The sequence below is a fragment of the Neoarius graeffei genome, chromosome 19, assembly GCF_027579695.1.
Source record: "Neoarius graeffei isolate fNeoGra1 chromosome 19, fNeoGra1.pri, whole genome shotgun sequence".
In the NCBI taxonomy this organism is placed as follows: Eukaryota; Metazoa; Chordata; class Actinopteri; order Siluriformes; family Ariidae; genus Neoarius; species Neoarius graeffei.
Window position 1 is genome coordinate 67,285,465 of NC_083587.1, and position 21,390 is coordinate 67,306,854.

At 41.9% G+C, this 21,390-nt stretch overlaps 1 protein-coding gene across 1 annotated transcript in view; it reads left to right on the forward strand.

Annotated features, from left to right (window-relative positions):
• The window catches only part of nek11 (NIMA-related kinase 11), a 138,148-nt gene that overhangs the window by 83,904 nt on the left and 32,854 nt on the right, over positions 1 to 21,390 (forward strand). Inside the window, exons 7-11 of the mRNA XM_060900627.1 lie at positions 13,089 to 13,167; positions 14,218 to 14,288; positions 14,738 to 14,857; positions 18,224 to 18,317; positions 18,398 to 18,500. Of these exons, the coding sequence (XP_060756610.1) occupies positions 13,089 to 13,167; positions 14,218 to 14,288; positions 14,738 to 14,857; positions 18,224 to 18,317; positions 18,398 to 18,500 (467 nt within the window). The remainder of the gene's footprint in view (positions 1 to 13,088; positions 13,168 to 14,217; positions 14,289 to 14,737; positions 14,858 to 18,223; positions 18,318 to 18,397; positions 18,501 to 21,390) is intronic.

A 21,390-nucleotide genomic window follows, 5' to 3' on the forward strand; every position in this document is an offset into this window, starting at 1 on the left:
TCTGGCCAATGTACGCTCACTAGACAACAAAATAGATCACATAGAACTCATGAGATCTGCGCTACATGATGTGAGGGATTGCTGTGTTTCCATCTTTATGGAATCGTGGCTGAATAACAACATCCCGGACTCTGCTATCCAGCTAGCTGGGCTAACATGCTACCGCGCTGACCGAGCCTTTACAGAAGGAGGCAAGACTCACAGCAGGGGAGTGTGTTTTTACATCCGCGATGCTTGGTGCCGGAATGCTACTGTTGTACACAAACACTGTTCTCCGCTGGCAGAGTTTATCATCATCAAGTGCCGACCCTTCTACCTACTGAGAGAGTTTACATCGATTCTGCTCATTGCTGTTTACATCCCTCCCACCGCTAACACCAACATTAGGACCGAGGCACTCCATGAACTCTACCAGGCCATCAGCGAACAATAGACAGTGCACCCAGATGGATTCCTCGTCACAGCAGGTGACTTCACTCATGCAGATTTAAAGGTTTTACTGCCCAAATTACATCAGTATGTGGACTTTCCAACAAGAGGTGACAACTTACTGGACTTGATGTACACAACTCACAAAGCAGCTTACAAGGCCTCCCCCTCCCCCACCTGGGTCTCTCTGATCACATTACCATCATGCTGAGACCTGCATATTGAGGTTTTTCACCCACGTGACCAAGTCATGTGATGCTGCCATTTTGGATGGCACGGCTCAAATCAGTTTGAATGCGAGGAAGGCGACAAACGAAAAACATAAAAGAAAAAGGAGCGAGATGCAGAAAACACCTTCACTATCCAGCGACGTAGGGCATTTACAGGGCGAGCAGAGGGAGAGGTATTTGCAAAAATTGAGGTTAGCAGGCTTAGAGAACGACGTTTACCTGCTTCCACCAGGATTGTTCACTGACAGCTAAGGTTTGTTCACATTTTCATTTACTTTCGGTCCTCAGGATAAACAAAATGTTATTAAATGTCATTGAAATAACTTCTTAGTCTGTTGAGACATGGCCCATTATAAGTTTTTCCTTTACTGTATTTACTAGTTTACTGAGCGCGCTCCAGGGCTGGCTAGCTAGCGCGCTCCGGGGCCGGCCGGCGCTAGCTAGCGCCGGCCGGCCCCGGAGCGCGCTAGCTAGCTAGTGCTAGCTAGCGCCAGCCAGCCAGCCCTGGAGCGCGCTCAGTAAACTAGCTAGCTAGCTCCGTAAAGTAGCTAGCTAGCGCGCTCCGGGGCCGGCCGGCGCTAGCTAGCTAGCTAGCTAGCGCGCTCCGGGGCGGGCGGGCCGGCGCTAGCTAGCTAGCTAGCGCGCTCCGGGGCGGGCGGGCCGGCGCTAGCTAGCTAGCTAGCGCGCTCCGGGGCGGGCGGGCCGGCGCTAGCTAGCTAGCTAGCGCGCTCCGGGGCTGGCTGGCTCAGTAAACTAGTAAATACAGTAAAGGAAAAACTTGAGACTGAAAGGTTTTAATAGTCATCCAAATGACTGAACGTAAACGTTGCTACAGTAACATACTAGGTACTATGATGTTGACATTAGCTAGCTTGCTGTTCAAAATGGCGGACACCGGGGCGTCACGTGACCCTGTGACGTCAAGTGAAAAACCTCAATAGACCCAGAGTGAGAGCCATCAGACCAACAGAAAAGGAGGTACGTGTGTGGCCAGAGGGGGCCTCCTATGCTTTGAAAGACTGTTTTAGCACTACACACTGGGCCATTTTCAAAGAAGCAGCCACTTACAACGACCACATAGACTTAGAGGAATACACTGAGGCCATCACAGCATACATCGCTAAATGCACTGGTGATGTCACTCACTGCAAAACCATCACTGTTCATGCTAATCAGAAGCCTTGGCTGACAGGAGAGGTTCACAGGCTCCTGCGGCCTCAGGACGCAGCCTTTAGGGCCAGTGACACCACAGGTCTAACAACAGCCAGAGCCAACCTGTCCTGTGGTATCAGAGAGGCAAAACATCAATACAGCAATAAAATATCTGGACACTTCAGCAACACCAGAGATGCACAGTCTCTCTGGTATGGCATTCAAACCCTCACAAACTATGAATGAATGAATGAATGAATTTATTTATTTCGAACATGTATAAAAATGTATGTAACTATTTATACATACAAAAGAAAGAAAATGAAAAAAGTGACAAAAAAAGAATAAATAAAATAATATAAAGAGCTAATACATTACAATACACCGCACATTGTTCGAAAAAGGAGTGGGAAGAAGTACAATACTTTTTTTAATTTCCCACCCCTTTTTAACTACCCCGAAATCCAAACTACATTAATACACTTATAAAAATATATACCACATATACACTTCATGATTATCCATATAAATATATAATTACAAAAATAAATATATACTACATACCATATCCATATACATATATATATATATATATATATATATATATATATATACACATAACTATCTATATAAATATATAATTACAAAAAAAAATATCTACTACATACTTATCCCTGTAAATATGAAGATATCTATCCCCATAAATAAATATATACCATATACTAATCTAGTTCTAATATAACAATCAACCCTATTCTATTTATCCCTCATCATCCTCCATTAACATATTTCCTCTGCAATATACTTGTTTAAAAAATTTTTTTTGTACCTTTTTTTAAACAGATTTATATTTGCACTTTGTTTTATTTCTGTCTCCAGTCTGTTCCATAAAGTCACCCCACAGCTCGATACGCACATGCTTTTCATATTTGTTCGAACCTTTGGTTTTTTAAAATTTAGGTCTCCCCTTAGATTATATCCCCCCTCTCTCTCACTAAACATTCCTTGTATATTTTTTGGCAATAGATTATTTCTTGCTTTGTACATTATTTGTGCTGTTCTGAATTTGACCAGATCCATAAATTTCAACATGTGTGATTTTATGAATAGTGGGTTTGTGTGATCTCTGTATCCTGTTTTGTTTATTGTCCTTATTGCTCTTTTCTGTATTGTACATATCGGCTGCAGAGTGGTTTTGTAGGTGTTTCCCCAGACTTCGACACAATAAGTCAGATATGGCAAAAATAATGAGTAATATAGAGTATGCAAAGATTTACAATCAAGAATATATTTTGTTTTCCACAGAATTGCCGAGCACTTTGCCAGTTTTGCTCGTACGTATCCTACATGAGGTTTCCAGCAGACTTTAGGATCCAAAATCACACCAAGAAATTTAATTTCCTGTACCATTTCTATCTTAGTATTGTCTATTATCAATTCTACATTACAATCTATTTTATGTCTCCCAAACAACATAATCTTTGTTTTGCTTAGATTTAATGATAATTTATTTTTGTCAAACCATAGTTTTAGTTTATTTATTTCAGTTGTGATTATCTCTAAAGTCTGCTGCAAATTCTCACCGGAACAAAAAATATTGGTGTCATCTGCAAACAAAACAAATTTCAATTCTTGCGAAATTGTACATATGTCATTGATGTATATTATGAATAATTTCGGACCTAATATTGACCCCTGTGGTACCCCGCATGTAATGTTCATGAAATCAGATTTATGGTCACCTATCTGCACAAACTGTTGCCTGTTTCTTAGATAGCTCGACAGCCAGCTCCACCCAACTCCCCTAACACCACACTTTTCTAGTTTACTTAATAATATACTATGATCAATAGTATCGAATGCTTTTTTTAGGTCCACAAATACTCCAATTGCTATTTTTTTATTGTCTATACATTTTGTGATTTCCTCTATTAGTTCCATTAGTGCCATCGATGTTGATCTGTCCGTTCTGAATCCATATTGACTGTCTGTAAGGAGGTTGTGTTTTTCAATGAATTTGTCCAGTCTATCTGAAAAAAGTTTTTCGAGTATTTTGGAGAATTGGGGGAGTAAAGAAACAGGCCTGTAGTTTGTGAAATGGTGTCTATCTCCGGTTTTAAACAATGGTATCACTTTTGCAATTTTCATTTTGTCTGGAAATGTACCTGATTGAAAAGATAAATTGCAGATGTGGGTGAGTGGTTTCACAATTCCCTCAATAACTGTCTTTACTGTTAACATGTCTATATCATTCCAGTCTGCAGAAGTTTTGTTTTTACATTTTCTTACAATTTGGATAATTTCTTCCTCATCAGTTGCAGTTAGAAAAATTGTACTTGGATTTCTGTCCCCCATATCTTCTATGTCCCCACATTGTGTTGTTTCGGGTTCCTTTATTTTTGCCGCTAAATCTGGTCCCACATTTACAAAGAATTGATTAAAACCATTCACCACATCCTCCATATTATTTATGGTCTTATCATTTACAGTGTAGTACTCTGGGTAATTTGTAGTTTTGGATCCATTTCTCACAATACCATTCAATACAGTCCATATACCTTTAATATTGTTTTTATTTTTCTCCACTAATTTATTATAATAGTCTTTCTTACATATCCTCATAATATTAGTTAATTTATTTTTATATTTTTTATATTTTTCCTCTGCCTCTATAGTTCGATGCTTTAAGAATTGTCTGTATAATATATTTTTCTTTTTGCAGGCATTTTGTAGCCCCTTGGTGACCCACGGACTATTTGTATATTTATGTATATTACTGTATTTCTTTATAGGACAATTTTTATTATATAGTTCATTGAATATTATTAAAAATTCCTCATATGCTTTATCAACATCTTTTTCTTTATAAACTACATTCCAGTCCTGTATTATTAAGTCATTTTTTAGTGCAATCATGGTTTCTTCAGTTTTCATTCTTATATATTTATAATTTTTATTATCCTTTTTCTTGCTATAATTACAGTAATATACATTAAAAATAGGTAGGTGGTCACTGATGTCTGTTAATAGTAGACCGCTCTCTATATTATTTTCCAAGATATTAGTAAATATATTATCTATTAAAGTGGTGCTGTGAGAAGTGATCCTGCTTGGTCTGGTAATAGTTGGGTACAGTCCCATACTTAACATTGAATTAATGAACTCTTCTGTCATTTTATGTTTCTTATGATTTAAGAGGTCGATGTTAAAATCACCACAGATGTACATGACCTTCTGAGTTGATTTTATAAACATACTTTCCATCCAATCTATAAAAACTTCTCTGCTTGATCCAGGAGATCTGTATATACAGCTCACCGTTATATTTTTCATTTTTTCACAGCATATTTCTATTGTAATACACTCCATCCAATCATCAACAGCTACCGTCATTTTATTATTAATTTTGTATTCCAAACTATTATCAACATATATTGCCACTCCCCCTCCTCTTTTGTTCTTTCTATTGATATAATTTAATTCATACCCGTTCAGCTCAAAATCTACTCCCATCTCATCGTTGATCCAAGTTTCTGATATGGCTATTATATTGAATGGAGTATTGAACTGACTGAGATATTCCTTCATTTTATGGAAATTGGCATACAGACTTCTGGTATTGAAATGAATAATTGATATCTTATTTCCGTCTCTGATCTTTGCATTGTATTGATATTCAGTGTAATACCGGCAGCTGATATTGATGTTGCTGAAAAGATTATTTTCCGGATCAATATTATTTTCCATATCTTGTATTTTGTGCTCAGTATAATGGAAAGTGTCCAGTTCTTGTGTCCAGTGTCCAGTCCTTGTGTCATGATTGTAAATTGCTTTATTTGGCTCCCTCAGAATTTGTCCAGTTCCCCAATATCTCGGATGACCAAGATCTTGGCCTCTTCTGGAGATCCCCTCAACTTGATGAAAATCTTGCAGTTTTGTGTCCAAGTGTTTTGGATTTTCCCCTGTTTCCTTAGTAGTCTCGCCTTTTTTGCAATATCTGCATTTTTTTTTTGTTAAGTGCTCATTTAAAAAAACATCTGAGCCTTTCAGTTTCTTCCCTTGTTTTAACAATTGCATCTTATGCTTTCTGTTGGCAAATCTCATTATTACAGCTGGTTTGCCTGTGTTGCTTCTCCGTGGGAGAGGGTGACATGCTTCAATGTTATTGCTTTTTACCTCAATCCCCTTGGAGTGCAGGAATGCTAACACCTGTTTCTCCACAGAGTTAGCATCCTCCTCGTTCAGTTCCTCTCCATCTCTTCTCGCCACTGCTCCAGCATATGACCGGGGTTGAATTTGCAGTCCGGTCACAATGATGTCATTCATCCGGGTGTACTGCTCCAGCTCCTCCACTCGGTTCTCGAGAATGGCGATCCTCTTTGCCTTCTCTGAATTCTGCAGCCTCAGAGCTTTGACCTCTTCTACCAGGTCCAGGATGGTCTTCTGCTGCACCCTGACAGCAGAGATTTCTTCCCCCAGAAAGTCGAGGGATTTTTTAATATCCTCAATCTCCTCGACCGTAGGAGCTTTCTTCGGGGGCATTGCGTTTGTTATTACGCGGCCCGTTCCTGCGCAACCTCTCGGCCCGCTCTCGCGCAGCCTCGCTCCCGCGCAACCTCTCGGCCCGCTCTCGCTACAACCCCGATTCCAAAAAAAGTTGGGACAAAGTACAAATTGTAAATAAAAACGGAATGTAAGATTTACAAATCTCAAAAACTGATATTGTATTCACAATAGAACATAGACAACATATCAAATGTCGAAAGTGAGGCATTTTGAAATTTCATGCCAAATATTGGCTCATTTGAAATTTCATGACAGCAACACATCTCAAAAAAGTTGGGACAGGGGCAATAAGAGGCTGGAAAAGTTAAAGGTACAAAAAAGGAGCAGCTGGGGTTTATAAAAAGAGCATCTTGGATTGGCAGCGGCTCTCAGAAGTAAAAATGGGAAGAGGATCACCAATCCCCCTAATTCTGCGTCGACAAATCGTGGAGCAATATCAGAAAGGAGTTCGACAGTGTAAAATTGCAAAGAGTTTGAACATATCATCATCTACAGTGCATAATATCATCAAAAGATTCAGAGAATCTGGAAGAATCTTTGTGCATAAGGGTCAAGGCCGGAAAACCATACTGGGTGCCCGTGATCTTCGGGCCCTTAGACAGCACTGCATCACATACAGGCATGCTTCTGTATTGGAAATCACAAAATGGGCTCAGGAATATTTCCAGAGAACATTATCTGTGAACACAATTCACCGTGCCATCCGCCGTTGCCAGCTAAAACTCTATAGTTCAAAGAAGAAGCCGTATCTAAACATGATCCAGAAGCGCAGACGTCTTCTCTGGGCCAAGGCTCATTTAAAATGGACTGTGGCAAAGTGGAAAACTGTTCTGTGGTCAGACGAATCAAAATTTGAAGTTCTTTATGGAAATCAGGGACGCCGTGTCATTCGGACTAAAGAGGAGAAGGAAGACCCAAGTTGTTATCAGTGCTCAGTTCAGAAGCCTGCATCTCTGATGGTATGGGGTTGCATTAGTGCGTGTGGCATGGGCAGCTTACACATCTGGAAAGACACCATCAATGCTGAAAGGTATATCCAGGTTCTAGAGCAACATATGCTCCCATCCAGACGACGTCTCTTTCAGGGAAGACCTTGCATTTTCCAACATGACAATGCCAAACCACATACTGCATCAATTACAGCATCATGGCTGCGTAGAAGAAGGGTCCGGGTACTGAACTGGCCAGCCTGCAGTCCAGATCTTTCACCCATAGAAAACATTTGGCGCATCATAAAACGGAAGATACGACAAAAAAGACCTAAGACAGTTGAGCAACTACGGTAGAATCCTACATTATACAAGAATGGGTTAACATTCCTATCCCTAAACTTGAGCAACTTGTCTCCTCAGTCCCCAGACGTTTACAGACTGTTGTAAAGAGAAAAGGGGATGTCTCACAGTGGTAAACATGGCCTTGTCCCAACTTTTCTGAGATGTGGTGTCATGAAATTTAAAATCACCTGATTTTTCTCTTTAAATGATACATTTTCTCAGTTTAAACATTTGATATGTCATCTATGTTCTATTCTGAATAAAATATGGAATTTTGAAACTTCCACATCATTGCATTCTGTTTTTATTTTCAATTTGTACTTTGTCTCAACTTTTTTGGAATTGGGGTTGTACAAACCCCCACCACGAACCTGTGAGAGTGACATCACATTGCTAAACTGCCTAAATGACTTCTTTGGACGCTTTGAAACACAAAACAACACACCAGCACAGAAGACCACTCCTCCCCTGGATGAACAGGCTGTATATCTGGCTTCAGCCAGCGTAGAGAGGACCCTCTCCAGGATCATCCCACGTAAGGCAGCTGGACCAGACAACATACCTGATCGTGTTCTGAAGGACTGTGCCATGGAGCTCAGGGATGTCCTCGCTGACATCTTTAACATCTCCCTGAACCAAGCTGTTATCCCCACATGTTTCAAAGCTACAACCATAATACCAGTGCCAAAAAAGCCCCTCCCATCCAGCTATAACGACTATCAGCCTGTAGCACTGACTTCTATCATGAAGTGCTTTGAGCGACTGGTCATGCAGAACATCAAGTCCATTCTCCCTCCCTCTCATGACCTGTTCCAGTTTGCATATAGGTCAAACAGGTCCATAGAGGACACCATCTCCGCTGCTCTCCACCCAGCCCTCACTCACCTGGGCTCAAAGAACACCTATGTGTGAATGCTGTTCTTGGATTACAGTTCAGCATTCAACACAATCATTCCCCAGCAGATAATACAAAAACTTGGACATTTGGGACTCAACACCTCTCTTTGTAACTGGGTGCTGGACTTTCTTACAGGGAGGCCACAGAATGTTCGGGTCAGCAGTAACACCTCCAGGACCATCATGTTGAGCACAGGGGCCCCACAAGGGTATGTGCTCAGCCCGCTGCTCTTCACCCTGCTGACCCATGACTGTGTACCAATCTACAGCACCAACCACATCATCAAGTTTGCGGATGACACGACTGTAGTGGGCCTCATCACTAACAACGATGAAGCCAACTACAGGAATGAGCTGAGCCAACTGGTTGAGTGGAGTAAAAGCAACAATCTCTTCCTGAATATGGAGAAGACCAAAGAGATTGTAGTCAACTTCAGGAGAGGTCACTCACAGCATCCCCCTCTGACCATCGATGGTGCTGCAATGGAGAGGGTGAGCGGCACCAAATTCCTAGGGGTGCACATCGCTGAGGACCTGTCCTGGTCCAACAACACCACATCACTGGCTAAGAAGGCTCAAACTCTCCTCTACTTCCTCCGCAAACTGAGGAGTGCACGAGTCCCACCCCCCATCGTGTGCTCATTCTACAGGGGCACCATTGAGTGTCCTCACTGGCTGCATCACTGCATGGTACAGAGGCTGCAGTGCCTCCTGCCAGAAGACTGCAACACATAGTGAACACAGCCAGCAAGATCATCGGTACCCCTCAGCCCTCCCTTACGGACCTCTATCACTCCTGTCTCACCCGCAGAGCCATCAGCATCACTGGTGACACCTCCCACCCTTCACACTCACTCTTCAACCTCCTGCCCTCAGGGAAAAGGTACCAGAGCCTCCTGGCCCGCTCCACATGACTGCTGAACAGCTTCATCCACCAGGCTGTCAGGATGCTGAACTCTGTCCACTACCTACCCCCTACCCCTGGTCTGTAACGCATTCATTCACACAAGAAACTCTATCTCATCCGTTTGAACATCACACTACAATCATTTGCATTACTGCTGTATCTGCTGCTATTGCTCATTTGCACTACTGTCATATACACCTCATAAGCTGCTCTTCTACAGTAAGTAAGGTGAGAGAGAAATGGCATTTAGATTCTCCTATATGTCCTGGATATATAGTGAATTGACAATTAAAAAAAATCTTTGAGTCTTTTGAATCTTTAATGCAATGTCAATATTTATGTTAAACACGATGTGATTGTGATTTTCACACTACAGTGATGATGATCATGATGATGATCTGGTGCTTATTCTTTTACAACATTTTGGGTTTGTCCTATCCTTATCCTGAAGAACGCAAGAGTTTCACCGCATCACAAAGTAGACTCCGGACCATGGACTGGACACGCCCCTTTTTCACTGGCGAGCTCCTCTCCGATTATTTTCTAGATGTCTTTAAAAACGTTATCTTTATCATTTTTGTTGCCCTTGTTGAGCAGTACTGGGTTTTGATGCACAAAAGTACCATTTGACTTCTGTTCAGTGCCAACTGATTATTCACCACCCTCCAGCCTGCGTTTTGTGTAATTATCATCTGGACAGCTGCATATTCAGATGCAGCCAAACTGAATGCGAGACTCCACCAAGCCTTTAGCAGTGTGGTGACGTTTCCACAACCTGCACCCTGATTGGTTGAATGTGTTCCTTTCATGGATAAAATATTAGAAAAAAAGCCTCAGTGAGGCTAGAGCTTATCCCGGCCACTGGTGTCGTGTGTGAGTTTGGAATCTGATCAGTCCTGTAGGAGGAGTAGCGATTTTTGTGAAATTGCATATGACACCTGTGTAGCTGCATCCATGGCAGGTGGCGCCACCTTGGTGAGCAATACTTGTTGGAATATGTCTTTAGAGTCTTCTGGGTGAGTTTCAGTGAAAACGTCCCAGCAGTTTACGAAGAGTAGAGTTTAATATGACGAGTCACCCAAAAATTCCAGACGCCCATCTCATCTCATCATCTCTAGCCGCTTTATCCTGTTCTACAGGGTCGCAGGCAAGCTGGAGCCTATCCCAGCTGACTACGGGCGAAAGGCGGGGTTCACCCTGGACAAGTCGCCAGGTCATCACAGGGCTGACACATAGACACAGACAACCATTCACACTCACATTCACACCTACGCTCAATTTAGAGTCACCAGTTAACCTAACCTGCATGTCTTTGGACTGTGGGGGAAACCGGAGCACCCGGAGGAAACCCACGCGGACACGGGGAGAACATGAAAACTCCGCACAGAAAGGCCCTCGCCGGCCACGGGGCTCGAACCCGGACCTTCTTGCTGTGAGGTGACAGTGCTAACCACTACACCACCGTGCCGCCTTCATAAAACGTATATTTTCAAATGAAAAAATTGTAGCAACAAATCGCACTGTATGTGTAAAGAGCTTTAGAACCCTGATATTATTAGCAGATCAACTTTAGGCCACACCAATTTAATTAGTTGGTTCTCAGATTTTTTCAGGAAAATATGAAGTGAGCCGGCGAAATAAAATTAAAAAAATGCTCTGATGGTAAAATTAGCGGTGGAAATAGACCAAACAATACAGGCAAACCAGTTAACAGAATTTCAGCACACCTGTCAAAGATTTTACGCTTCTGTTCGCTGAATATCCTAACAATCACAAACACAGGCTTTGCAGGATTCCCCTCCACAGGCATGTTTCTTCCACAAGTCTTTATCGAAAGTGAAAGGGGCGATTTGATTGGTTTTCGACGTCACGTGACCTTTTCTGTTGGCGGGAGTTTGATTTCGATTTTTTTTTCTTCATTTTGCATTTTCTTCAAGCAGTGATTCTGAGAACCAACTAATTGAATTGGTGTGGCCTTAATGACAAAGTTCTGTCTGTGTGTTAATTAAAATCTAAAATCGACCAGTCGGAGGATGGAAAACTCGCAGGATAGCTACAAACGCATTAGCGGTGATGACAATAAACAAAACATGCAAAATGCAAACGTACAGGGGGGAAAAAAATCTGCATTTTACCTCAAACTCACTTTGATGAAAGTTTGTTTTTGTGATTTCCAGATCAATCATGTGACCAGAACATAGGCGTTTTGTTTAATCGCTACACAGAGCGGCTGTAGAATTCAGCGCATTGAATTTGTCTCCTACAGTGTGAGGAGTGAAAATAAAAAAGAAACCCGGGCTAATGCGTTTACGATATCACAGCAGGTCTAGAGCCAGTGTGAGCCAGAACTCCGTGGATGATCGTTAGGCTCCGTGATCGATGGGGTGATAACGTTTGAACTGATCTCATCTGATAAATGATGAGGGATATGACAGTTTTTGTGCATGGCGCTAATTTGAGTTATAAACTATTCCAGTATAAAACCCTGGCGTCATACAGAGTGATCTGAAACTCATAAAAGACAGGAGGCGATCGTTTCTGTGATTGTTACATTGGTTGTGATTGATGACGGTGATAAACTGATGTTTTTCTGAGATGATGTTCTTCATCTGCTGTTTTCCCTGTAGTTCTTTCTCCCTCTACACTCTTCTACTCGTTCTCTCTCTCTCTCTTTTTTTTTTTCCTCTGCGCGTTATGGACTTGACCCAAAAGTGACACATTTTTTTACATCTGCGATAGTTAAAAGTACAATAATTTGTATTCTTTAGAGTCACAGCACCACTCAGGAAATCTGACTGACCTTCATCGGAATCCTGAATCCATTCAAATACACACACTTTCTGTGTGATAAGACACATTTGCATATTATTTGTATATAATAATGTAATTGTACTGTATGCTGATTTCACCCAATCAGCTCAAGTGAAATTACGCAGGAGATAACGCAAATGAAACCCAGTCAAAATGACGAGTCAGAACCAACGTGAAGCTGAGAATAATTCCTTCATTCGTTCCGCAAACACAGAACTCTCCATCACCTGCTCAATCCCTCTTCAAATCCACATCCTTAAGAACACAATCTGTATGTCTTTCAAAGAGAATGTCTCTAACTGGATTACAGACATGAAGCGGCGCCACAGTGAGGACGTTCACACGGCCGCTGGTGATAAACTGCGTAAACTCACAGCTCACAAACTTCTGGGGTTTATTTTACTCGTCTTTTTATGCCTCAGTGTTTTAGAAATCATACAACTCGCCTCATGAATATTAATCAACACTGCTGGGCTGATTTATGAATATTAATGAGCAGTGGGCAGGCATTACAGGTTGTGACATGAAAACAATTAATGAAAAGTTTTTGTACTGTACACATTATATAACTGTCTCTCTCCCTCTCCTTGTCTGTCGGTCTCTTTCTCGGTCTGTCTCTTTCTCTCTCTCCCTGTCTGTCTCTCTCCGTCTGTCTGCCTGTCTCTCTCTGTCTGTCTGTTTCGCTCTCTCTCTTTGTCTCTGTCTGTTTTTCTCTCTCGCTCTCTGTCTCCCTGTCTGTCTGTCTGTCTCTCCATCTGTCTGTATCTCTCGCTCTCTGTCTCTTTCTTTCTCCCTGTCTGCCTCTCTCTCTCTCTCTCTCAGGATGCTGGTTAAATCCCCGTCCCTGAGGGTTTCTGCAGCTGAAGCTCTGAGTTCGCGTGTTATTAAAGACCTCACTCAGGTAAAGTTAATAAAGTGACACAGTTTCTGTCTTTCTTTTATTTCGTCTCGTGTCTCATCTCATCTCATTATCTCTAGCCGCTTTATCCTTCTACAGGGTCGCAGGCGAGCTGGAGCCTATCCCAGCTGACTACGGGCGAAAGGCGGGGTACACCCTGGACAAGTCGCCAGGTCATCACAGGGCTGACACATAGACACAGACAACCATTCACACTCACATTCACACCTACGCTCAATTTAGAGTCACCAGTTAACCTAACCTGCATGTCTTTGGACTGTGGGGGAAACCGGAGCACCCGGAGGAAACCCACGCGGACACGGGGAGAACATGCAAACTCCGCACAGAAAGGCCCTCGCCGGCCACAGGGCTCGAACCCGGACCTTCTTGCTGTGAGGCGACAGCGCTAACCACTACACCACCGTGCCGCCCTCATCTCGTGTCATTTCAATAAAAACGTTTAATATTTGAATATTTTTTGCTACGTTATGAGCACTGCAATGCCTTCTGGGTAACCAGCAGTTTTTGGGATGATGTCGTACATGATCAGTCTGAGGTCACGGCGTTCCAGGAAGTCAGTAAAATACCTCCTCCATATAGTCACAGAAACTCCGCCCTCTTCCAAATGTATAAACTCCACCCATTCAGCTGTAAAACAGAAGAATGAAGAATCATGGACACAAACACACTGACGGACCACATTTACTGCTAACGAGCTGATATTATAGGGGAAAACATGCTCCTGGGGGCAGGGCGTATACGGTATGTTCTAGTGAACGTTTGACTCGACAGGCACAAAGCAAGTACAGGATGAGTCATCAAAAAGGTCATTGGTTTTTTTTTTTCCCAGAAGTTCTGAGATAGTTTATATCTCGTACTGTTGGAACACACCCGCTCGTTATCCCTGGTTACGTAATGCAGTTAAAATGTCGGAATTAAACACATTTTACAAAATAGTTTTCCAGTGATTAAAGCTAAGTTGACCTGCAGCACCTCCAAGAGCCACATTTACAGATTTCTGAGTTTTTTCTCCCTTTTTCTTCCTCTCTGCAGTGTGTGAAGCAGCAGCTCTCAGAGGGGACGGCAAGAGACGACAGAAACGCGTCTCACATCGCTAGCGTGCTGTGAGTGAAGCAAACTCTCACTCTCTACTCGGCAAAAAAAACCTCTCACATGAGCGTGTGACCCCACCACTGCCGGAGAATCCTGGGAAATGCACGAGTCTCTCTTTTTTTTTCTTTTCTTTTTCACACTCGGTCTAAAAATACGTGACTCCGTCATCATGTGCTCGCTGTTTGGGACGTGTGAATCAGACGGAAGGAAAACGAGCGGCTGTGTTCCAGCTCACTCACTCATTAAACATTTCAGTGTTCATTAATTTATAAAACAAACAATCACCGATCAGCAAGAATAATATTCACAAAATAAACCTGCTAGTTAACTGACTGTCATCTAACGCACTCCTGAGAGTTAGCAACACAACGCTAGCTGTATAAGCAGCGAGGTTTAATGGAAAATATTATAAATGAATCCAACAATTCTTGCTGTAACTGGAAACAATTTCCTTCCCCAGGCAGAAGAAAGTGCACCTGCATACGCTGAGGGAAAGGTCAGAGGTCGAGAAGATGAGTCCCCGGGAGCGGATGAGGTTGAGGAAGCAGGAGGTCGCGGATGAGAGAGCCAAGAAGCTAAAGTGAGACGCAGCTAACAATAAACCACACTACAGCTCAGGAAGTCCCCGTGCTAACCTGCTACACTGAGTGATGTGTTTATATTTCAGGGGAAATACTTCTTGAGTATTTGTACGGACTGGTGATTTTCTCTGTTTATTATATTGGTGGATTTATATTTCACTTGAGTGGTGTTCAGTTTGAACACTCGTCCTCTTACTCAATGACTAGATTAGATTAGATAGAACTTTATTGATCCCTTTGGGAGGGTTCCCTCAGGGAAATTAAAATTCCAGCAGCATCATTACAGGATAAACAGAGAAAAGAAAATAGAGAAAAAACTTCTAGATAAATTAAGTGTTTACATATACAAATATAAAAAAGAATAAGATATGGAGGGAAAAAAGAAAAAAAAAGGCCAGCAGGAGAGGTATTGCACATTGTCCGGTATTGCTTTTTGTCAGGCTAGGCTACTGCTCCTTCCCGTCCCGTCCTCTGTCCTCCTGTCCCCCCCGAGAGGAGTTGTACAGTCTGATGGCGTGAGGGACAAAGGAGTTTTTGAGTCTGTTCGTCCTGCACTTGGGACGGAGCATTCTGTCACTGAACAGGCTCCTCTGGTTGCTGATGACGGTGTGCAGAGGGTGACTGGCATCGTCCATGATGTTCAATGGTTTGTCCATAGACCTCTTCTCTGCCACCGTCACCAGAGAGTCCAGCTTCATGCCGACCACAGAGCCGGCCCGCCTGATCAGTTTGTCCAGCCTGGATGTGTCCTTCTTGAATGTGCTGCCCCCCCAGCACACCACGGTGTAAAACTGGACACTGGCGACCACAGACTGATAGAACACCCACAGGAGTTTCCTGGAGATGTTAAAGGACCGCAGCCTCCTCAGGAAGTACAGCCTGCTCTGTCCCTTCCTGAACAAGTGATTGGTGTTGCAAATCCTGTCCAGCCACAGCCCGAGGTACTTGTAGGAATCCACAGCCTCCACCTCGACTCCCTCGATCAGAACTGGTCGTGACCTTGGTCTGGACCTCCCAAAGTCAATTACCAGCTCCTTGGTCTTCGAGGTGTTGAGCTGCAGATGGTTCCTGTTGCACCAAACGGCAAAGTCCCTCACCAGGCTCCTATACTCCTCCTCTCTGTCGTCACTGATACACCCAACGATGGCTGTGTCATCAGCAAACTTCTGAATGTGACACAGCTCCGAGTTGTAGCAGAAGTCCGCGGCGTACAGGGTGAAGAGAAGAGGGGCCAGCACCGTGCCCTGGGGTGCTCTGGGACATTTCTGATTAAAAAAAAAACAAAACTTTTTTTAATTTAGACCTTCAAATTTCATTTCATCTCATCTCATTATCTGTAGCCGCTTTATCCTTCTACAGGGTCGCAGGCAAGCTGGATCCTATCCCAGCTGACTACGGGCGAAAGGCGGGGTTCACCCTGGACAAGTCGCCAGGTCATCACAGGGCTGCACATAGACACAGACAACCATTCACACTCACATTCACACCTACGCTCAATTTAGAGTCACCAGTTAACCTAACCTGCATGTCTTTGGACTGTGGGGGAAACCGGAGCACCCGGAGGAAACCCACGCGGACACGGGGAGAACATGCAAACTCCGCACAGAAAGGCCCTCGCCGGCCACGGGGCTCGAACCCGGACCTTCTTGCTGTGAGGCGACAGCGCTAACCACTACACCACCGTGCCGCCCACCTTCAAATTTCTCATTACAAAATTTAAAGGTCTCTCTCTACTTTTTTTTGTTTACATTTTAATACTTTTTTACATTGTATTTTTTTTACATTTTAATGATTTTTTCTTATTTTTTTTACCTTTTAATACTTTTAACATTTTTTACATTTAATTAAACATTTTTTGCATTTTAATAAGTTTTACATTTTAATGTTTTACTTTTTTATTTTCTACATTTTTCATTTTAATGTTTTACATTTTTACATTATTTTACTTTTTACATTTTTCCATTTTAATTTTTTTTTACTCTTTATATTTTAACACATTTTCCATTTTTATTTCAGTACTTTTTACGTTTTCATGTTTTTACTTTACAATTTCACTTTTTCTGTATTTTAATACTTTTTTGCATTTTTATATTTCAATACTTTTTTAACATTTTCATGAATCCATTTAAAAGTATCATTTTGTTTTTTTCTTTCTCTTGAGTATATTGTTGGCTGGATGCGTGCACGTTTTAGCTGAGAAAGATTCTGACACTATCTCCAGCAGATATTAAAAAGTTTACACGCCCCTGTTAAAACAGCAGATTCGGGTGATTTGTAAAAAATAAAAAATTAAACCAAGCTAAATGATTTCACATCTTTTTTTTTTCCACCTTTAATATGTTACAGCAACCAACAAAACTCAACAAATAAAAACATTTTAGGAGGAAAAAAAGAAAAATACTAAAACAACCTTGTTGCATAAGTATACACACCCCTTAACTAACACGCCGTTAAAGCAGCTTTTGTTTGTAATTCAGCTCTCGGTGTTTTTGGTGAAGAATCTGCCACATTAGCTCATCCTGATTCAGCCATTTTATTCAACTCTTCCTTATAAAATGCTCCACATCTCTTAGATAATGAAGGGGATCTCGTGTACACCGTGCTCTTTAAGTCATTCCACAGGTTTTGGATGGATTTAGATCAGACATCTGATTGGAACGTTCCAAAACATTGATCATCTTCGTCTTCAGCTGTGTAACAGAACTCTGCAGCTTTTGTTCCAAAATAGATTGCCATGTGAACCATAACATGATGCTACCACCACTGTGCTTAGCCAAATAGTAGACATCACTGTCACATGCAGGAAGTGACGAGTATTCATCATGTATTCCTGTAATGTTGCTGTAAGTCTCTTGGCACCTCACTGATAAGTCCTTCATGTCTTTTCATCAGTTTTGGAGGGACGTCTTTCATTTCTACCCGTCTCCTGATTAACACACAGATGCTGTACATGGTTTGTAAACTTCTTTGGCTTCAGCAGAGAGATGAAACCATGAAGATGTGAGAAAAAAAGTGAACAGAAACAGCTGGACTTTATTTAGTGTTCATCAGAATCGCATCGTTGATGACAGCTGGATGATCATTACTTTTGAACATGAGTTTAAATGTGACTGGTTTATTCTGAATAGTCACATGACCTTTCTTCTTTTCCTTTCTTTGTTTTTTTCCCACTTCAATTGTTGGTTGTTATTTTACAGTGAAGGTTTCTTTTTTTTTTTTAAATCACAAAAATCTGTGGTTTTAATGGGGCGTGTAAACTTTTTATTCACTGTAAATTTTTGCTTAAATATAATTCTGATGTATTTACACAGAGGAGTGTGTTGCAGTGTGAACATTTGGGGTGTGTGTGTGTGTGTTATTTACAGACATATTGTGGAGGAGAAATATCAAGAAAATCAGCAGCGCATGATGGAGCTCCGATCCAAGAACTTCCAAAGAGTCAGCGTCAACGTTCTCACTGTGGGTCTGTGTGTGTGAAAGGAAAGGAAAGGTAAAAGATGGACAGATGGATCATTTCTTTCCTTGTGTCTGTTCTCAAGGAGAACTCTGAGGACACAGTGAGACAAATCCAGCCAATCAGACGACAGAATGGGACACTGAGCAGCCGTCCTGGACCAACGAGAGAGCAGATCACTGAACACAGTAACTCACAAGGTGTGTGTGTGTTTTAGAGTACACTCAAAAAAAAGTGCACAAGTACAGAGATGGAAGATCCAGAAAAGATTTCTTGTAGTTTGTCATTTGTGGGCGTGGCCTATCCAGCAGTAGCTCCATACACTCACCAGCCACATTATTAGGAACACCCCTACATCCACCCACTGTTTTCTGCAGGTCTCTGATCAGCCGATCGTTTGATGCATCAAATCACACAGATACAAATCAAGAGCTTCAGTTAATGTTCACAATGTTCAAGCATCAGAACGGGAAAAACTGTGATCTCACAGTGAAGTGTGACTTTCTTTCTTTCACTGTGGTATGGGTGTTGGTTTGAGCCAGATGAATATTTTTGGTTCGAGTATTTCAGAAACTGCTGCTGATCTCCTCCTGGGGTTTTCACACACAACAGTCTCTAGAGTTTACACAGAATGGTGCCAAAAACAAACACTGAGTGGGTGAGCGACAGTTCTGTGGATGGAAACAAACATCTTGTTGATAAGAGAGGGTCAGAGGGAAATGGACAGATTGGTTCGAGATTCCTTTTTTGCCAAGAAGGATATAGTAACTCATATAAATATTCTTTACAGCCGTGGTGAGCAGAAAAGCATCTCAGCATGAAACAGCAGAAGAACACATTGGGTTCCACTCCTGCAGCCAAGAACAGGGATCTTACAATCAACAACACGTTCCTATTAAAGTGGCCAGGGAGTGTGTATATCTTCTAAAGCTAACTAGTTAATTTAACACAAATTAAACAACACAATCAGTGTGAAATTCGAATAGTTTGTTTGATTTACGTATTGCACGCTCGACTCATCGTCGTTCCCAGATTAGATTAGCAAAGCGAGCTAACTGCACTCGCCACATGCACTCACCACAAACAGCAGCGAACGCCGTTACGTCCTTCCAACCTTCATTTTTCTTCGTAACTTCTATTTACACATTTAACGAAAGGTCATACAGACGTGAGAGGACATTTTTTGCACGTAAAAGGAACTAAGGAAACGTCAGGTCGCGTTTGAGCCAATCATTTGGAATTGTTGGTTTTTTACAAAATTGTACTGAATTTGTATGGAATTGAGAAAATCGCAGTATGAATGTTGCTCATTTTCAGTTTTACTCACATATGTAAAAAAACAAACAAACAAAAAAGAACAATCGCCTGCAGCATCGTCATTCGCTAGTGTCACTCATCATTCTGTAGGCTCCACCCCCTTTCACTACATACATCTTGACGATTTATCTTTATATGATTTATTAATCCATGGTTCTCATATATTGTGTCTCACTGAGTGGAGTGTGTGTGTGTGTGTGTGTGTGTGTGAGAGACACACAGTTAGGTTTTGGTGAGTGAATATGGACTGTGTGTGTGGTGTGCAGATGGGAATCAGGTGGTGTTTGTGAGCACCGTCTGAGGGAAGATACCAAAGGACTGTTTCCTCGTGTGTGCGACACAGATGGAGTCGACTCTCAGCTGTTCAGAACAGATCTCAGATACGAGGGAGAAAAAGCCATCTGCCACAGAAAAAAAAAAATACTCGGACTGAAATGACAATCTACAAGATGTCCAGAATCAGGCTTCATCATGGCGCTGAATGCGCGCTACACTAGTGTAGGGTGACCAGATTTCCCGAGTCTGAAACCGGGACACTTTTGCGGCAACCATGCTCGTCCACGCACACCTTTTTTTTACGTAAACGTGACACTCAGAGAAGTGCGCTTATCATTTTGTTGAAGCTCACATTTATCAACATCTCAAATGAAATAAAACAAACAGGCATTTTGTTATCTGGTAGCACAGTGGTATACAGATCAGTTAAATTATGGTCAGACAACAGATGTTGTAATGGCTGAGAATAGGCCAGGCTATGTCCATAGGCCACATTTACACTGATTTATTCCACCTGTTTGTGAGAACACCAAGAAGAATGCATATGCACATGTAGGCTATAGCTCTAAAATTGTATGCACTATAGCATGAACTTAAAAAGTAGATATGTGACCTCAACATAGCCTCGGTCAGAATCAACCTTACTAACCATTCCCCACAACTGAATGAATAAAGCAAGAAGATGTGGACAAAAGTGAACACTTTAATGGAAGCTGCAACAAGCTGTTCAACACAGCAATATGGCCAAACTGTCAGAATGGTGTGTTAAACAGAAACAAAAAAGAGACAAGTGATTTGAGAATATATACTACGGAAGCCGAGAGAGGCCCTTCATATAATCCTTTTTTTTATTCACCTTGTTATCCCGAGATAACGACATAATTAATTCAGGATCTTGAGAAAACAACACAACTAATTCGAGATCTCGAGAAAACAAAACAATTATTTCATGATCTCGAGTAAACAGCTGAGAAATGGTTCATTCAGGTGCACCAAGAGACTTGTGATGTGCTGACTTTGGGGCTATTTCTCGTTCTGTATAGACGCAACTTTGGTCATTAGAATGTCTGGAATAATCGATCACCTAATAAGGCAATATTTTGATCAGGGGTTGACACAGGGAGAGATTGCATTAAGTCTTTTAATAAGGGATAATTTCAAAATTAGTCCGTGGCACCTCCGCAGAAGACTGGCCCGGCTTCGTCTCTACCAACGGAGATACAGTGATCCAGCTGAGATCATGAAATAACGGTTTTGTTTTCTCGAGATCTCGAATTAGTTGTGTTGTTTTCTCGAGATCCTGAATTAATTATGTCGTTATCTCGGGATAACAAGGTGAATAAAAAAAGATTATATGAAGGGCCTCTCTTGGCTTCCGTAAATATACACTCAAACAAAACAGCAGTAAAGGAGGAGAGGGGCGACAGCCCGAGGAAAGCCCCCACAGGAGCGCACAGCATTTGCAACATAGGCTACCCAACTCAG